Source organism: Populus euphratica, unplaced genomic scaffold, assembly GCF_000495115.2.
Source record: "Populus euphratica unplaced genomic scaffold, PopEup_1.0 scaffold655.1, whole genome shotgun sequence".
Taxonomy (NCBI): Eukaryota; Viridiplantae; Streptophyta; class Magnoliopsida; order Malpighiales; family Salicaceae; genus Populus; species Populus euphratica.
In genome coordinates this window covers 70982-88331 of record NW_011500523.1, presented here as the reverse complement: position 1 = coordinate 88331, position 17350 = coordinate 70982, and the positions used below count along the sequence as shown (strand labels likewise).

The window sequence follows — 17350 nt, the reverse complement described above, 5'->3', positions numbered from 1 at the left end:
TGCTAATATACTGGATTGTTCTAGAGTTATGTCCATATTGTATTTATATTACTTGATGAAGGCATCCACAAGGTTTTTCTATCTTTGAAATTTGGTGTTATTTAACCTCATGTAGCAGCTTAGTGTTATCCTATTTAGGTTATCCTAAAAGAAATGCATTAATAATTTTTTATCATGCACAACTTCTACAATCTTAGTACAATAACACTTAAAAAGTGAGTGTTAGGGCATTGAGTTCTAATGTACTTTATGAACTCAGATAAACGTAAATTCTTTGGTATAATCACATTCAAGATTAGACATATTTTTATAGCTTGTACGAGGTTATCCGAGTTTGCTCGCTCGATGGCCTTCATCACTCTTTATCTTGTCATAGTCAATATCCTCAACATACTTCTTTTTTTTTACTCGTTAGCAAATACATCAACAACTACTTGGGTGGGTGTAGGTATTGTGGACTACATAAAGGTTGTGTTATATTAGGGGTCCTAAGCCTATCACTTTATCCTTTCTTAGGTTGAGTTATTGAAAAAGCAATGGGTCGATTAGACGAGCCTTTACCATAAAGGTGTTTGAGTGTCTACTCAAGCAAGCTTATGATGTGAGTCATGTTAACCTTCAGGGATTCCAATTCCTCTAGGAAGTGGGCATCATAACAAGCATGTTCTTCATCCTCCATACTTCTTTGTCACAAAATTGAATGTTATGAACTTTGCATATTAGGGCTTTCTAGGGACTTATATTTCAATTTGTGCATGTCCACATGACATTTAAACATGATTGCATGTATGCTTATGAATGCAAGTATATATACATATACATCAAATATGGATTAACTTGTTCAAATATCTAATCCATGACTTTTTTGTCGAATATAGGAAAAAATCTACATTCTGATTAATTTGAAAAGATTTTTTCTAAATCCTTATCTCGGTTAAATCTCATACATATTGAAAAGTATAAAGCAAAAAGGTGGCTTTGAGCCACTTTCATTTAAAAAAGACAAAATGATTTTTATGTGCAATAATTTCCCAACCTTGGTCTTTGGGCAATTCCGCTTATTAGTTACATCATCTCAGATTTTTGTATGTTACCTGTATTTAGAAAAAATCATGGTCTTAGCTTAGAAAATCCTATTGAATTTAGAATTATTGATCAAATTTGTCTTGATAAAAAATAAATTATTATAGTTTTTATTCTAAGAGCATATTTTAAGCCACTACATAAGGGCATTCTAATGCATATTCTAAGATTCAAATAATTCATCATCTTTTACAACCATAATTCTTCTATTTAGACATTCTAATGCATCGTATCCTAAACCATGACATTTAAAACATCTAATATCACATTTTCACTAAAGTTGGGTTTTGGTTTTGACCTTATGTTTGTTGGTCGAATCTAGCTTTTTTTGGATGAAAGGTTCAGCAACTTTATATTTAATTTACTGCTTCGATGGCACAGTGCCTTCTCTCTTGTAATTCAACTTCTAACTTGAAGAAAAACCCACAAAACCATTTAGACATGCACTACTCTTTCTTTTTATTTATTTCTCCATTTTTATAGCCAAATACATCAACTTGTCTAAATCCATATAAGGTTGTAACTCTATCACAATAACTGTCTCTATTCAACTCATTCAAAAACCTAGACATTGTAACTTCCTCTCTTCAACTATATTATCTCTAATCATAGCAACTTCTAAATCATTTTAATACTCCTTAATGTTGCGTGCATAATATCAAATAGCAGAATTACCTTTTAAATTGAAAGGTGTTTTAGATTTAATCATAATTTAAGAGTCATTATATTATATCATGATCACAGCTCATTAAGAAACCTATAATTTATGAGAGTCTGATACAAGAACTAGTTATGCAAATAAAAAACACATCACCTTAGCATACTCTACCTATAGTAAACTACATTATTAATTAATTATTATTATAAATTATATTTCTATCACTTAGTCTTATCTAAGATTTCTATAAGTTAATCTCATCTAAGGTTTATGTTAGATTTAAAGTAAATCTTTTTTTATAAAAAAATATTTCTTATCAAATTAAATCCTAATAATTTTAAAGCTCAAATACATGCATTACATTTCTTTTCTACCTTTTATCTTTAATACTTAAAAATATATTTTACAATATAATTTTATACCTTCAGAGTCTACATCTAAATCTTTTTTCCAGACTATACATTTGCTCGTATTCCTACCGTTCCCTTTTCCTCCAGCCACAAAAGTAACTATAACTGAATTTTCTAGCTTGAAAACGTCTTAAGTAAAGAGACCTGCTTTAGTGAAGTAATTCCTCAACATAAACATCTAAGGAGAGAAATGATCTATGTTCATTAAGTTTGAGCAAACAATCTCAAATTCATATCACAAATTTTTTTAAAATTTAAAACAATAAAAGAATTAATATACCCTAAAATCCAGGACATTAACCAAGCATCTTAAACCTTTCATTGAAGCAGTGATCCATATGAACCCCTCAATTCTTTCTCTATGAAAAATACTAACACTGAAAATTTTAAGCTGAATAAATTTTTTACAGTGAATCGAACACTACACAACTCGGAATTATTTGATATCAACTTGTTGACAAACATACAAAACCCAAAAAAACACCAATAATAATAATAATAAAGTCCGAGACCAAGAGCCCTGTGTATCTAAATGAATTAAAAAATGAATCCACAGCCTTAAAAAATGATGCTAAAACAACACATGGGCTACCTTGTTAAGATTAAGACGAGGATTGCCAAATGAATTCAAATTCATTCATCAAAAAAAAAAACCACACACGGAGAGTTCAAACTTCAGTACTGTGAAGTAGGGGAGAAGTGTCCCTGTCAGAGCTTCTGGCATGCTGAACTGGCCTCAGAGCTGGATCTTGATATGCAGTGACTAATTTATCATAAAACTCCGTCATGCCTGCTTCATTCAGGTCTTCCCTATCTTTTTTTATCAAACACTGCAGAAGCAGAACACAAAACATTTAGACATCTGGATGGCAACTACATATACTCTCATAAAGGAAATTATCAGAACAGAACATGAAATATTGGATTAGTCAGGATGTGTCGCTATATAGCAATAACTATGCAACTTCGTCAAACATTAATGGTCTCATCAAAGAGGAATCCTGTGAGGGAGAAATGAAAAGTCCTATCTTCCAATGTTGAAAAATGGCGCACTGTAGACTACAACATCCTTGTTAAAATACCTATTCTCTCCATGCATTGTTTCCCTTTCCTGGTTTAATGCCAGGCACAAATTCATCACCATATAAAACAGAAAGCTAAAACGGTAAACTCAGCACAGGGAACAGAATTCATGCAGGTTCAATCATGATGGTTTAGGGTCTTAACTCATCAAATATCATGACCTCTAAGAAGTTAAAAATGTGTGTTTGAAGGAAGAAGCCTCTCGGTGTCTCTATAAGATATTGCAAGCAAAAAAGATGAAAATGATAGAACTAGAATGGTTGAGAAGATCAGAGGTTAGTCATGAAATTATTTCATTTACCACTTGGTCATGAAACCTAATCTCTGCATTGATTCAAACACAGGATTTACATAAGAATTGAAAAGTTGGCATACTTTTAACACTCAATATGTAACAATTTTAGCAAAATCAACTCAGGAGTTTTTTTTTTTAATATATATACCTTTAGAAAAAAACATGAAACAAGGAAACTGAATTAACATAATTACTGTGCCATTCAATTAAAGAAAAACACACAAAGTACGGAAGGGAATGTTAAAATTTCCCCATCTATAAGACATGAAACATAAACTGGTACTATGGTTGTGTAGTGGAAGTGAAAGGGAAAAAAACCCAAGCAATTGAAGAGAATACCATGAAAGCATTAGTAGAATATAAGACTGTTAGAACCAGAAAAATAACAGATGCATGCGCCAATGTACCTCAGTAGGATAAGCTTTAAATAAAGGTAGGAACCGGTTCTGGCAGTACGCATTGAAGATGAGAGTGAGAACGGGAAGAGGAATAATTAAACTAGATGCCAAAGGTAGCTTCTTAAGCCCAAATATTCCAATTGCAATAATATGCATCAATATCAAGGAAAATATTGTCGAATTGTGCACTATAGGCCAAAACATCCCAGCTGTTTCATACTTTGGGGCATACACATTCAACAGCTGCAAAAATGTAAAATAAAAATACAAAGAAATATATATTAATATAACTTCCTTTAAGAACTCAATTTGGAAATTTTTGATAACACAATGTACTAATTAATTTTCATAAATCATGTTTAGACCCAAATGCACTAAAATTTGTAGTCCTGAAGTGTCAATTATATTAAGAATGTAAGATACAATAATATGGGTCCAGCAATGCTGTTAATTTGTCATTGCCTTTCAAAGCCAGAATTCTGCCAAAACAAAAGTAACCAACTATCGAATATGTCAATTTGACTTTTGAAAAAAGGCTCTAATCATCAAGACTTCAAGAGAGAGACTATAGTTTTACAGCATCATGGTGGATAGGTGAGGGCAAATGAAAGTGATTTGAACTGCTCAGATATTCACAGCAAGCAAGGCACAGAGCAAGTTGCTACTACACTAGCATTACCTTAAGTCACATGTATATTGGCATCTAATTGTTAAATTTCATAATGTGGGCATCAAATGGAAAAAAGTAACTTTACATGTCAGCCAAGTCCATATCCAAATTAAAAACCTGGAAGGATTGAAATTCACTTTTGATCCATTTTATAGATAACAGAAATCTAGGGTTTTATAATTCAAGATCACATGTCATCATGAAAATTATGTCTTCAGGAATTGTTAATACTCTTAATGCTTGCTGCATATGAAGCCTTCATGATCATCTAAATTAGTATCTAAAATGGAAAAACTAATTAATGAATAAAAAATAAAATAAGAAAGAAATGTTATGCTTACCTGGTTGCGAAAGATGATGTATCCAAGGCAAAAGTAAACCAAGAGAAATGGCAGAATTAGGGGAGAGAGGAAAAAGTACGTTATACCCAGAAGTCCAAAGAAGAGAATAGTGGGGATATCATTATAGTAAGGAATTGATGGAACCTCAAATTCATCCCCATCTTTTCCTGAAAATATTCTTTTCCAAAAACTGCAAACCAGTGGAATCAATCGGAAGAGTTCTGATGATAGATTGGTCCACCCAGAAGTCACAACATATGAAATGAAGAACGATGCCTAATAGAGCCAGAATAAGGAATCCATTATACTTGTGAATGTAACTTGTAGCATAAAGGAACTTAAGGTTCGTTCAAAATCACAAAACTGAGAAGAAACTGCTCATATTAGGAGAAAGGGCAAAAGTTGTAAAAGAATATACAGAACAGAGGTGCATTCCCACCTGACCTGGAACAGCTTCAGCTAGCACCCTGGGAATATTTTTGGGCTCAAGGAATACATTGACTAGATAGAAAGCTGACCCTGACAGTACATTTGCAAAGAAGATGTTCCATATGATAAACCATAGCATCTTGGAACAAGCACTTCTTTCTATTTGACTGCGAGAAATGTATCCTTGAATGGCGGAAAATGTTAACATAATTGGTGGAACAAAAAAAAGAAATAACTGCAGAATGAGACTTGGAAGATATCCTGTAATTACTTGACTGACAACAGTTCTGCAGCTCAAAAAATGGTGCATATTAGTTCCATGTCTTAACAATTAGACTTATCAATGATTTCAAATAACTTAAGAACTTCAAGAAATTTGAAAAACTTGAAATCAGTAATTAGTTCTTTCTAAGCTTCTCTAGATCTGCAACTTCACACAAAACCAACTAGGCACAATCCATCTCTATTTTCTAATCAGATCAAGATGCTTGATAACTATCTGAAGTTGAAGTTAGGAACAAAACAAAATAAATTACAAATTCTAATTTCATATTAACTTCGATGTGATTGCCAGGAAACTGATACTCAAAATCAATAGATCTGGATTGAAGCTAGAAGGAATAAAACCTTTATTTATGTTGATTATTCATGAAGTTATTGCAAATATTTGCAAGTGTTCTTGGTAAGGACATGCATTGCAAGCATGTACTTGATAGGTTCTAAATAAATAATGATAGTTTTTCATTAACATTATCATGGCCATATTATAGTTCCGACACCAATTTTTATTCAAATTTAAAAGTTACTTCCCCGCATAAAATATTCAATGTCCAGCCATTATCTATGTTTTTTGTGGTCCTAAAGTTTCCCTTTATAAAATTTTTCTAGAATAGAAAAGGGGGTCAAGTAGGCTATTAAATGAAAAATCAGGACACCACAGAAACAAAATGTGACACGGTTACAACCTGCTTCCTCTTCAGATATTAAAACATCCAGTTCAACAGTGAATGCCACATCACTAATTACTGTTTATAATGCATGCCAAGTTTTAGAGACAAGAAAAAATGTTTTTACATGTATCAGATTTGACCACAGTTTTTCACCAGTATGCATTAGATCATCAGTAGTGCTTCCCCTATTAATTGAATTCATTAATTCGTATATTCAAATAAATCTTTAATCATATTCTGCATGCTCAAAGTTTTAATAGCAGGTATGCAACTTAACAAGATAGTTAGAATTTTATAACATATATCTACATAAAATAAGCTCAAATAGCCTCAAGGGAACCCCATGATCGGCTTTGGGTGGATTATATCAATGACAAGTTACAATTTTCACTTACAGGCTCAGTATGCCTTTCAGAAAAGGAAACCATTTTTCCAATTGATCCAGATTAGCAAGACCTTGCACTATCACAACTGGAATAAGAAAAAGAACAATTAGAGCAAATGATGCAACAAGCACCACCAGTTTGAAGATCCATCTTTTAATGAATGATGCAGAAAAGAAAGCCCAGTGAACATCCTGAGGCTCAGGAGCTCGCTCAGTGACCCATTCTGTGGGATTAACCCCCTGTTGGATGTGTAAGGCTACTGCAGCACCAAACCGTGACTTGAATGAAACAAAAGCAGCTGGAACTTCCTGAAATTTTAAAAGTTTATATAGTAAGAGCAAAAGGTTGCATAAGATGTCATCTTTGCATTAACATCAAATGCATGAAATGGATTCTGTTACAATAGAATGTGAAGAAGGGTATTTTCCACACTTCCAGAGAACAGATGATCAGAGTTGAACTCAAACAAATGAGAACTTTCATATGTTTTGTGCTGTGTTCTATATTCATCCATCTATATGCGACCATACTCTATTACTATTCCGAAAAATTCTTCTGAACACAGGTGCATTTTATTGGCATGAATAGATGCAGAAGCTTTTTAAGCAATAACATCCCATGGCAAATGGCAAATCTTAGATTATAAATGAAGAAGAGTGCATAATGATTTGCAGTTCATCCTACAAACTGAAGTAGCTGCTCAATCTCAAACTCAGTTATTCCTAAAACCATCAAATTCATAATCCACTTTATCCAAAAGCTTCTGAAAGCTAGAATTATACACAGATCACCCTCCTAGAACCCCCTCCACAAGACTGGCAGTGGGAGGTGGCATATATGTTTTTAAAGCTAAGAGATGATTGACAGAGGAAACTGAAAGCTGTTCCCTTGTGTGCCAACAATTGCATTAATGGCCAAAGAAAACTTAAGCAGATTAAGTGGACACCATTCTCCACATAAATATCACTAGTACCATTTGAATGTCTCATATAATTATTAAATTCAAATACTGAGAACTGATGCCACGCACCTCTGCAGCCAATAAATTTTGCTCCATCCTCACATTATCTTCCAAATCTTCCAACTTCTTTTCATAGTGGTCTAAAAGATTAACTTTGCGTCCAATGAGTCCTAAAAAGCCATCACGTCTAAAGTTTTGCTGAGAATGGTTGTTTGATTTCATGCAGCCAAGCTTTCTATACAGTTTGTCCGCATCATTCTACCAAGGACAACACATTTTTAAACAACAGTAAGTAAGAGATTCAAAATGGTGACAATCAGATATATAAACAATGACCGCATATCATGTCAGTAAGGTCAGTCTTCTCCATGTACCATGAACATATTGAAATTTACATGATGACAATATATACAAAGCTTTCTAGAACATTTCAAAAGTTATGTTTGTGCATTGCAATAAAACACACAACTTTCATGACCAGTTCCCTTTTCCAAAAGAAGCTGATTTGATGCATCAATGAAAGGATGAACTTTTTTCAGGACAATCAGGCTTGAATTTTCAATTGTAAACATTGCCATCTATTTTAATCTTATGTAAGCACCCAGTTTTCCAAAGATGGTATCTTCAGGGATAACTAAGAGAGCATGATTGACAGGTCCAAAAACCGTTAAGTAAACACATAAATACAAAGAAAATGCATCATTCAAATAGAAAAAAAGGTTAGTAACTATGGTTCTGAAGTGTATGTGACACAATGGCCTGAAATTAGTTAAGTGGTCTGCACGTTCACCTAGAATGCTTACAATGAGATCTTGAATTTTGCTTGTTCGATGAACCATTGAATGTGAAAGATAAGTAGAAGGATGATACTCAGTGAAAAAACTCTCAACAGTTTCACTAAGGTTTCTTCCAGATGAGGAAGGGATACTGCGGACTAATATTGTAAACTGATGAGGCTGTGGTTTGGATGAATAGAAGTAAGCAATCCTTTTTGCCGACATATATTTATGCTCCTGCACATTGTGTAATTAACAAGTCAGAAATTCTCTGATTACTTTCATTTTTATGAACCAATAAGCCCGGTGGCTTTTGCAGAAGAAATAATAATAGTACTTACACAATACAGAAGATAGCAGACAACTCCAGTAAAAATATATGCAGCAGAAAAGTGAACCCATAACCTTGAGAGAAACCAAAACTAATAATCAGGGTAACTTCAACAAAGAATAGCTAAATGATTGTTTGATGCAATAAAGAATTATCCAAACCAATCTAACAGCAATATTTAGATGAGGCTATTTCAACAAAATGAAATACTCAACTTCAGAACCAATATAAAGTCGGTAAAAGCAGTAAAAAAGAAGAAATAAAACTTTAAGACAGCAGGATAAAAGAATAAGAATTTTTATTTAAGGCAAAAGGAGAGCTATGAGAATTAGCACAGAGGTAGAGTGGAATGCAGAAGTATCAAACAAGATGTCAGCAGTAACATTTTGTTATATGAAAATAAATTAAAAAGAACACAATTACAGACTAGAAAATATGAAATTAAAATGAAGTTCAATCCATCTCAATGAATTTTTCCTAACAATGCCCATAGTTTGAATGTATTTGGGGCGATGGGCATTTATTGGAGTTCTATCCAACCAAAATGAGTCAATTGCCAACCAAAGTAGAAGTTATCCTTGGAAAAAGTGGCAGCCTATGGTCTAAAGTGAGCTGAAATGACCTTTCCAGATAACATTCAGAAACTTCATTTTCATTATTATGTTGGTGCATTCCAAGTCATGTTTAATCCACATCTCAAACCATTATCCCCATTCCCAAATCAGTTAGCATAATGATATGATTACAGGTCATGACATTATGGAAAAACCAAACCAGCAAGATTTATAACAAGTTGTCTAGTACACCTGAATAAATGGTCAGTTTTATTCCCCTTATTATTTGCATGGTTCAAGCAGCAAAAGAATGGGGTTCCTGCATATCTAATAGCCATTTGAATAAAAAGTAATTATCCCATTTATAGTTGCCAGCCTGCAAGATAATACTCACCGACTACTAAGGGCTTTGGAAGTCTGATTTAGGGAAACTTTCTATGGCTGGGAGTACAACAAATTACTTTTCATCATTGAGGAAAACATAGAAAAGCTCAAGTTTCTGGAAAGATGAACATTTCTGCTGTTCTGGGCTTCCTAGGATTCTATGCTGAATTTCAAATTTAAGAAGGCAAGCTAAGAGAGCATTACAAAGAGTAAGCAAAGGGCCAATGAGAAACTTTATCAAATAAGAGGTTCTTATCCCATTATAATTTAGTATAACAGTCCCTTGGTAGGTTACAAGACAGACGTACTCTCAGAAAAAGTCAGCTTATACATAGACAGCTTCACTACCTCTGCTAGACAAGCACAAGGAAACAGAATCCGTTAGGAAACTTGACTCCATTTCCATATCAGAATTTACAGAAACATTTCTTGCAACAGAATAGGTTATTTTCGATTTTCTGAGTTTTGGGTTTTCCCTGCATTGTAATACCTAGGAACTAGGATGCATTGCTTTTAATGAAGTACGAGGTTTTTAAGAGGAAAAGGGAGATTGATGTTCTTTGGTGATGCCCAGTGTTTGCAATTATTTAATCCATTTGAGATCACTCAAGAGGCTTTTACATGTTCAGCTACCTAGGGATAAATTAAGTTTCTAGGCTTAAATATGGTGCACTCTCACAGGAACCTTTGGAAAAGAATATCTTTAGCAGATATGCAATAAGGTAAGGAACTCTTTGGTATTAGTATGATATTTTCCCCTTTCTATGGAGGATATATAATCCTTGAATTGCACTGCCCTCATTCTCCTCACTTAATATCTTTCTTTGAATTGCAGTGCCCTCATTCTCCTCACTTAATATCATTCTTTCTCAATAAAAAACGAAAAAGAAAAAGAAAATAGATGAAACTTTTCTTGCTCACTTGGTTACTCTTGGAGTCCCCTCCATGCACAAATTTCAAATTTTCAAAGAGCACAGAGAATGCATTCAACTAAAAAGGTGAAAAACAAGAAACTTGAACCGTAAATTGAAAAAAAAAATACATTGTTATAAGAGTTCTCAATGGAACTTTTCTATCAAATACATTTAATGATAAGTTTAATATCATATGGTTTGATCTTGTACAATTAGCAATGGCATTCTGTTCATCTAGCCAACTAATGATTACCTGTTTGAACCGTCATTGACATTTGATATACTAAATGAATCCAATGACTTGTTTGGCAAATGGCCAAAATCATCACTTAGCTGGTTCCCAAAATAATTAATTGGAAGAAGGATGGAGATTCCAATAACCCCAGCAACGGTGAACACTTTCAAGCTGCATTAAAAGAAGGATATGAAAAAAAGGCTGAAAGAAAATAATGCATGAATAGAAAGTCAAGAAAAATAGATTGTAGTGCAAAAGAATCATTAGGCATAGTAATATACTAATTGATTGGGAAAGGAATACAGGCAGTGGGCCTGAATGCATGGCAAAGAAAGTGAGGTTTTTGTTATAAGTGGAGAGAAAAAATGCATAAGTGTAGCTTCAGATAGTATATACCTCATTAAAAAGTACAATTCAAAATAGAAAGCCAGAAAGTCCTGTATGAATTGAATCTCAACACACCTTTTTGGACTCTCCTACTGTATCTTGCCACTAAATTTTTTTCTCACAACCATATGTTGAAACCCCAAGCATATATGTAGCCTATCAAGTAAAGTTTTCAACAGAGTCCATGACAGATGATTACTTCTGTTAAGTTGAAAGTTGTTCTCTAGAATCTAGACAATCTAGACATTCTTTCCCAGCTTTGTACTATGCATTCTGCTTAAGTTTAGCCTCGGTAATTCCTCTGCTTAGATTGTAGAATTCATCCTCAGAAAACACAAGTGATAAAAATTTGTTAAGGAAAAAAAAAACACTAAACTTTACTGATCCTTGACAAGAAATTCACCACCCGTCTGTCTTAATAAGAAACTTATAAGATATTCTCTCTTTTGTCTCCGTTATTTCTTTGTTTCATTATTTCCATCAAACAAATACAATTGTTCATCTTGAAATCCAAAAACAGGGATCAGTCAGTCATCTTTATTTTATTTTTTTTATACGACTCCACAATTCATTTGATGATCATTGAGTCTCTCTATTCTAATTTTTTTATAAAAAAAAGTTGTGATTTTTATAGATAATTCACATACAAAAAGGAAAAACTCCACCCTGATTAAAACTTGAAATCTTTTAAACAACTAAATGACATTTTTTTTTCCTTACCTGAAGGTGAAGATCCGAGTGAACACGAGACCATCTAAACCCGAAATTGACAAGATTTCATCTTCAGAAAGCTGCCAAGCATTTCTAACCCAACCAGCAGAAGGCAATAACCTTTCCAAGTAAAAATCATCACTCTCCTGTTGCTGAGATTTCTCTTTATCGACCAAACGGGGTGCATACACGTACAAATTACCAGGTTGCTTCCTCAATATTGAATACAAAGTGAAAAACAGCAAACACAGTCCAAAATTGATTCCAACTGAAGTTAAAAGAGCTGAAAGTATCATTTTTTTCTTCAAAAGAAGCTCACAAATCACACCATCAAACAATTATAAGAACTCAAGAACCCATCAAAGAACCTGGAAAAGGTGCTCCAAAGTTGAATCCTCTTAAAAGAAAAAAACTGTACCCAGAAGAGTAAAATCGTCATTAAAATTTCAAAAAGGAAGCAAAGTAAAATGCAAACTGTTGAAGATAAATACTCTTTCTGTTATTTTCCCTTCATTTCTAAGTCAACAGTCAATAGAAAACATGAAAAATAAGTGCAACAAGAGAAAGAGAAGTGAAACCTGGTCAAGAGGAAGGAAGATGAGAGTGAGTTGCAATGAGTAAGGCAGAACTCGGTGAGACGGTCGGAAGAGGGAAAAGGGGCAAGTTGGTTGAAGATCTCAAGTTTTTGACAAGGCTAAATTAATTGCATTTTTTAAAAATGAATACCCCTGAGCTAAAAATCTCTGACTTTCCACCCTAAACGATATGATTTTATATATATATATATATATATATATATATATGAGGATTTTGTTGGAGAAAAGAATAGATATGAGATCTTATTCTTATGAGAAAAATATTTTATTTAAAGAGTTATCATTTAATATTATAGTTAATAAAAATTTTAATTTATCGATATTAATTTTAATGATATAAAATTGGTTATGTGAAAGTAAAGATAATATCACTCCTTAAGTATCTTACTTAAGATAAATTGTATTGCAGGTTTTGTCTAAAAATGCTAAAAATATATTCTTTTTTTTTATTTTTTTTTTATTCTTCCTATTATATTTTTAACTCTAGCATTAATATACAGTTCATATTAATATTTTCAATTATGACGTTGGTAAATATTGTACAAACCTAAAAAAATTGTGATATTTCTAATTTTGACGTCAACGAATAATTTTATAAAAAAATAAATTTGAAGAAAAATTTTTCTATGCCATTTTCTTTTTGTTTATCCTTTATTGCTATTTTTTCTTTTTAGATGGAAATAAAAGAAACGTTATATAAATTTTTTTGCATTTAATAGTAATGGTTCATATATTGAGCACATAGTAGAAAAAATACAAACACACAAAGAAAAAAATAAAACAAAGTGTAAGGGAGCCATAAATGAATTCACGATGTTCCCCAAATATATTTGGGAATTTTTTGATATCAAAAAAGGACTTGTTTGACTAAATATTAAAATAGAAAGTGAATAAAACACATGGAAAAGGTATAAAAGTGTTTTTTACTAAACACAACTTTGGCTAAACACAACTTGGGTCAGTTGAGCTAAAATTATAGACCCAACCCATTCTTATCCTTCTCTTTTTTTATTGGGATGAATCTAGTCTAGGCTTATGGTCTGAGCCGAATCCAGCCCAGCAAGTTACCGGTTCAAACTAGTAACTAGTTGATTTTAACCCACATGTATGCGCTAGATCCACACACACACTAGCCATAATAACTATGTAATTAAAATGCAGGGGAGGGAAAAATGAAAACTTACTTGGAAAAACTAAGATTCTTCCGTCTACTTTTGTTTTCTTCCCCTTTATTTTTTTATTTTCTTGTCTTTTGTGTTGTGTTTTTTTCAATTCTTTCTCTGTTTTTTTATTTTTTTTTTCTTTTGGATTTTTTCCTCCTCAATCCTTTTAGAGAGCTTTACATTTATAGAGAACATCCTAAGTTCTCCCTCTGCACACAACTTTTCTCTTAATAAATATGGTTGGGAGGGAGGTGTTTGTTTTTTGTTGGGACTTGGACACCTAGGATTCAATCCTTATCTCTCTAGGATAATAATTTCCATAAAGATAAAAATTGCAATCTATGTTTTGGTTTGACTAAGATGCCATCATTCCACAATTTCTTTCCCTTCTTTTCAGGCGGATTTGCAATATCAGATAAAAAAGATGAAGAACAGTGCTTATTTAAAACGATATTATTTTGATTTAAAATAATCCTTTTTAATTTGATTTTTAAAGTTTTAAAATTTTGAATTCAAGTTTTGATATTTTAATTTTAAATTTAAACCATTTTAAAAATAAATTAAAAAAACAAATGGATTAAAATTAGATTATAACAAAGCATGTGAAAAAAATATTAATTTATAAAAGTCTCAGGTATGTGATGATAAAAAAGAACACAACTATAACGATCCAAAGCAATGCAAGGGCTCAAAACCAGAAATAAAAATGAAACTAGCAATAAAGTTAGAAATCGAATAAATTTTCAATGAAAACCTCCACATTAATTAAGATAAGAGAACGAATCTAAGAGATAGAATTTAGTATTGTTTGAAATGGTTTATAATAGAACATCGGGGCCATTATAAAACGAGGTAATACTCTAGTTATTAAAAAAAAATAGAGTAAAAAAAGAAAAGAGAAACAGGAACTTATATATTTTAGAGGTTTTTCAAAAAAAATTTCTTTTTAAGTTTTTCTCTCCTTTTTATATGAAAAGAAAAAAGAACAATACAATATTTTTCTTTTATATACAAACAACAAGGTAAAACATTAAAATTAATATATTTTTATATTTTTCATATTTAATTAGTGTGCATTTATATAAAATAATTGTAACTTTGACATGTTTTTCTTATTTTTTTCAAAAAATATTCCCCTATGTTCTCAATAATTGAATACATATTTTAATTATTAATAGAAAAAAATGAAGAAGAATATATTTTTTTTCTTATAATAGATATTTAGTTGAAATTTTGTTTTCTAATTTTTCTTAAAAATTATTTAAAATTATTTTTTTATATATTTTTAAGTCGTTTTGATATATTAATATTAAAAATAATTTTAAAAAAATAAAAAAAAATTTTTTTAATATTTTTTTAAATAAAAATATTTTTAATAACAGTCATTATTTAATTTCTAAGCATTGATTTAATACATCGAGCTGAAGAGAGGTGCTCATTGGCTGGCGAAAATCTAATTAACCTCACTATTAATAGAAAGAAACTCATAGGGAAAAGAAAAGGAGAAATCAAATCCCAATTTACCATATGATTTTCAATTTACCGCGTAATTTTAGTACCTTCCATTAAAATGCACTTGTAAGAGACCAAGAATTGGGCCCAAATAGAGTTCACTTGTAATGCCCTAATGACAACTCCAGCACCCTATAAATACCCCACATTCACTTTACATTAGTTCACATGAGTGGCGGCTGCGCTTAGAATCCGGTAAGTTCTTCCAACCTTTTCTCCTCCCCTTCCATCTGCTTGGCTCGATCGCACAGCACTGAAGGTTTAATTTGTTCAGATTTCATACTGCACATGTACTGAGGTCTGGGATCATCGAATTATATTGATTTTCAGACCTAAACCATGATGTGCAAATAATGAACACAAGGGACGCGCTTTGCAGCTTAAAGAGTTTCATGTTTTTGCTGCCTGTAATGCCCTGACATTGTTGCAAGCGAATTCAAAACATTAACTACTCACGAGAAGTCTGAGTTCTTGGGAGCTTAACTACAGTTTTTGCAGTTACTTTGTTGCTAAAGATCTTAGATATCAGCTAGAAATAGTAGGATCATACAGTTTGATGCTTTGTGGCGAATTTGGCCATAAAATAAATAAAAAAAATTATTTTAACTTAATTTCTAAACCCTTAATTGAAGCCAATGTGTAATTATCCTTCGATAGGACACTGGTGGTGCTGAGGCTAGTTGTCCTTGAAATCGATGTGCGAATATAGATTCTGGTTGTCTTTGGCAAAAAGAAAAGTTCTGCTCCACGTCCTCCATCACCTTTAGTTGCGTTGTTTTCTTGTGAAAAAGAACCCACATTCTTGTGGTTATTAATCTTTCTCAAGGGTGAGGGCACTGTTGAGAGGAATTATTAGAACATTGCCTGCATTTATTTTATTCAAGTGGGAGAGTAATATCCCAGAATAATTGCTCAAATTGCTGGTCCGAACAATTTAATCATTTGAATTAAGAGACTTTAATCAACTTTTATATTGGGAATATTTTTTAGCATTAAGAGTTGAATCCCAAATAGAATCGATCCTTTCGAACTTGTACAAAAATAAATGAGACCCTATCCCCTGTGATTTGCTAAGTAATGGTGAGGATTTGCTAGGGTCTTTTTTTATTTTTAATTTGAGGTTTCCTCCTGTTACTGTTGGCAACGGGGTTTTCAGAAGAGAAAGAGAACAGTGCTGTAAATCTTTTTTAACTTTGAAGTTTGCCATACCTATCAAAGAGTTTTCTTTCCAAAGGCTTCAGCTATCTTGCCACCCTATTAAATGGAGGTTTTCGAGGTTATTTTTTGTCATTATTGAAGTTTAAATCTTTTCCATTTGCAATGAAGTCTTGCTAATGAATCCTCTAAATTGTTGACCAAAAATAAAAATCAAAATAATACCTAGAAGAATGTCGAACTGTAATGTATTGAAGTTATCCCATGTTGTTTTCTCCTATTTAAGGAAACTTCAAGTAAGTACATGTTTAAGCAATACGATGCAAATGCAAGTAGTCCTGCAAGTTAACACATGGATCAAGTCAAATAAGTCATCACTCTTTGTAGTGGTAATGTTATTAAAAAACCCACTCTTAAACCTTGTGAGAAAGATGATGAGTCAATCTCTAAGGGTAAGGAAGGAGTTGAATCTGAATATTGCAAGGAAAAGACTGATTCCCTGCCAGCACTTCCATTTCCTCATGCCATGATCAATCAGGAAGACATCGATGATGAAAAAGGCATCGAAAATGTTGACGGGGATCTTTTATCAAAAGTGACAATAGATTCGACACCCGACATCACACCAATCAATTATTCATTTCCTGATGAATCTCTACTTTCTCTTAGTTCAATGCTTTGGTTTGCTAAAAATATCAATTTTCTTGCTTCAGGACCTCTGCCAACTCACTAGAGTACCGAAGACAAAATAAAATTTTTGAGCAACGTGCAAAACTTTTATTGGGTTGACCCTTACTTATTCAATTATCGTCCTGATCAAATATGTCAAAGATGTTTTCCCGATAATGAGGTAAGTAATTTCATTAAATTTTGTCACTCTAAGGCATGTGGGGATCATTTCTCATCAAAAAAAAGGACTGTAGAAATCTTACAAAGTGGATTTTACTAGCCCATCATATTCAAGGAGT

At 32.4% G+C, this 17350-nt stretch overlaps 1 protein-coding gene across 2 annotated transcripts; it reads right to left on the bottom strand.

Annotated features, from left to right (window-relative positions):
• Positions 1 to 2533: 2533 nt before the first annotated feature.
• Positions 2534 to 12658, bottom strand: HYP1 (CSC1-like protein HYP1). 2 transcript variants are annotated; one of them, XM_011012000.1, is made up of 11 exons: positions 12535 to 12658; positions 11966 to 12368; positions 10877 to 11029; positions 8782 to 8845; positions 8468 to 8677; positions 7734 to 7922; positions 6713 to 7011; positions 5378 to 5654; positions 4939 to 5214; positions 3937 to 4170; positions 2534 to 2981 (listed from the first exon to the last, which is right to left on the bottom strand). In XM_011012000.1, the coding sequence occupies exons 2-11, from the start codon at positions 12250 to 12252 to the stop codon at positions 2820 to 2822; spliced, it is 2151 nt and encodes a 716-aa protein (XP_011010302.1). In that variant the 5' UTR covers positions 12253 to 12368; positions 12535 to 12658; the 3' UTR covers positions 2534 to 2819. The 2 variants fall into 2 exon arrangements, with proteins under 2 accessions (XP_011010302.1, XP_011010303.1); XM_011012001.1 differs by having other exon boundaries at positions 11966 to 12353.
• Positions 12659 to 17350: the final 4692 nt, after the last annotated feature.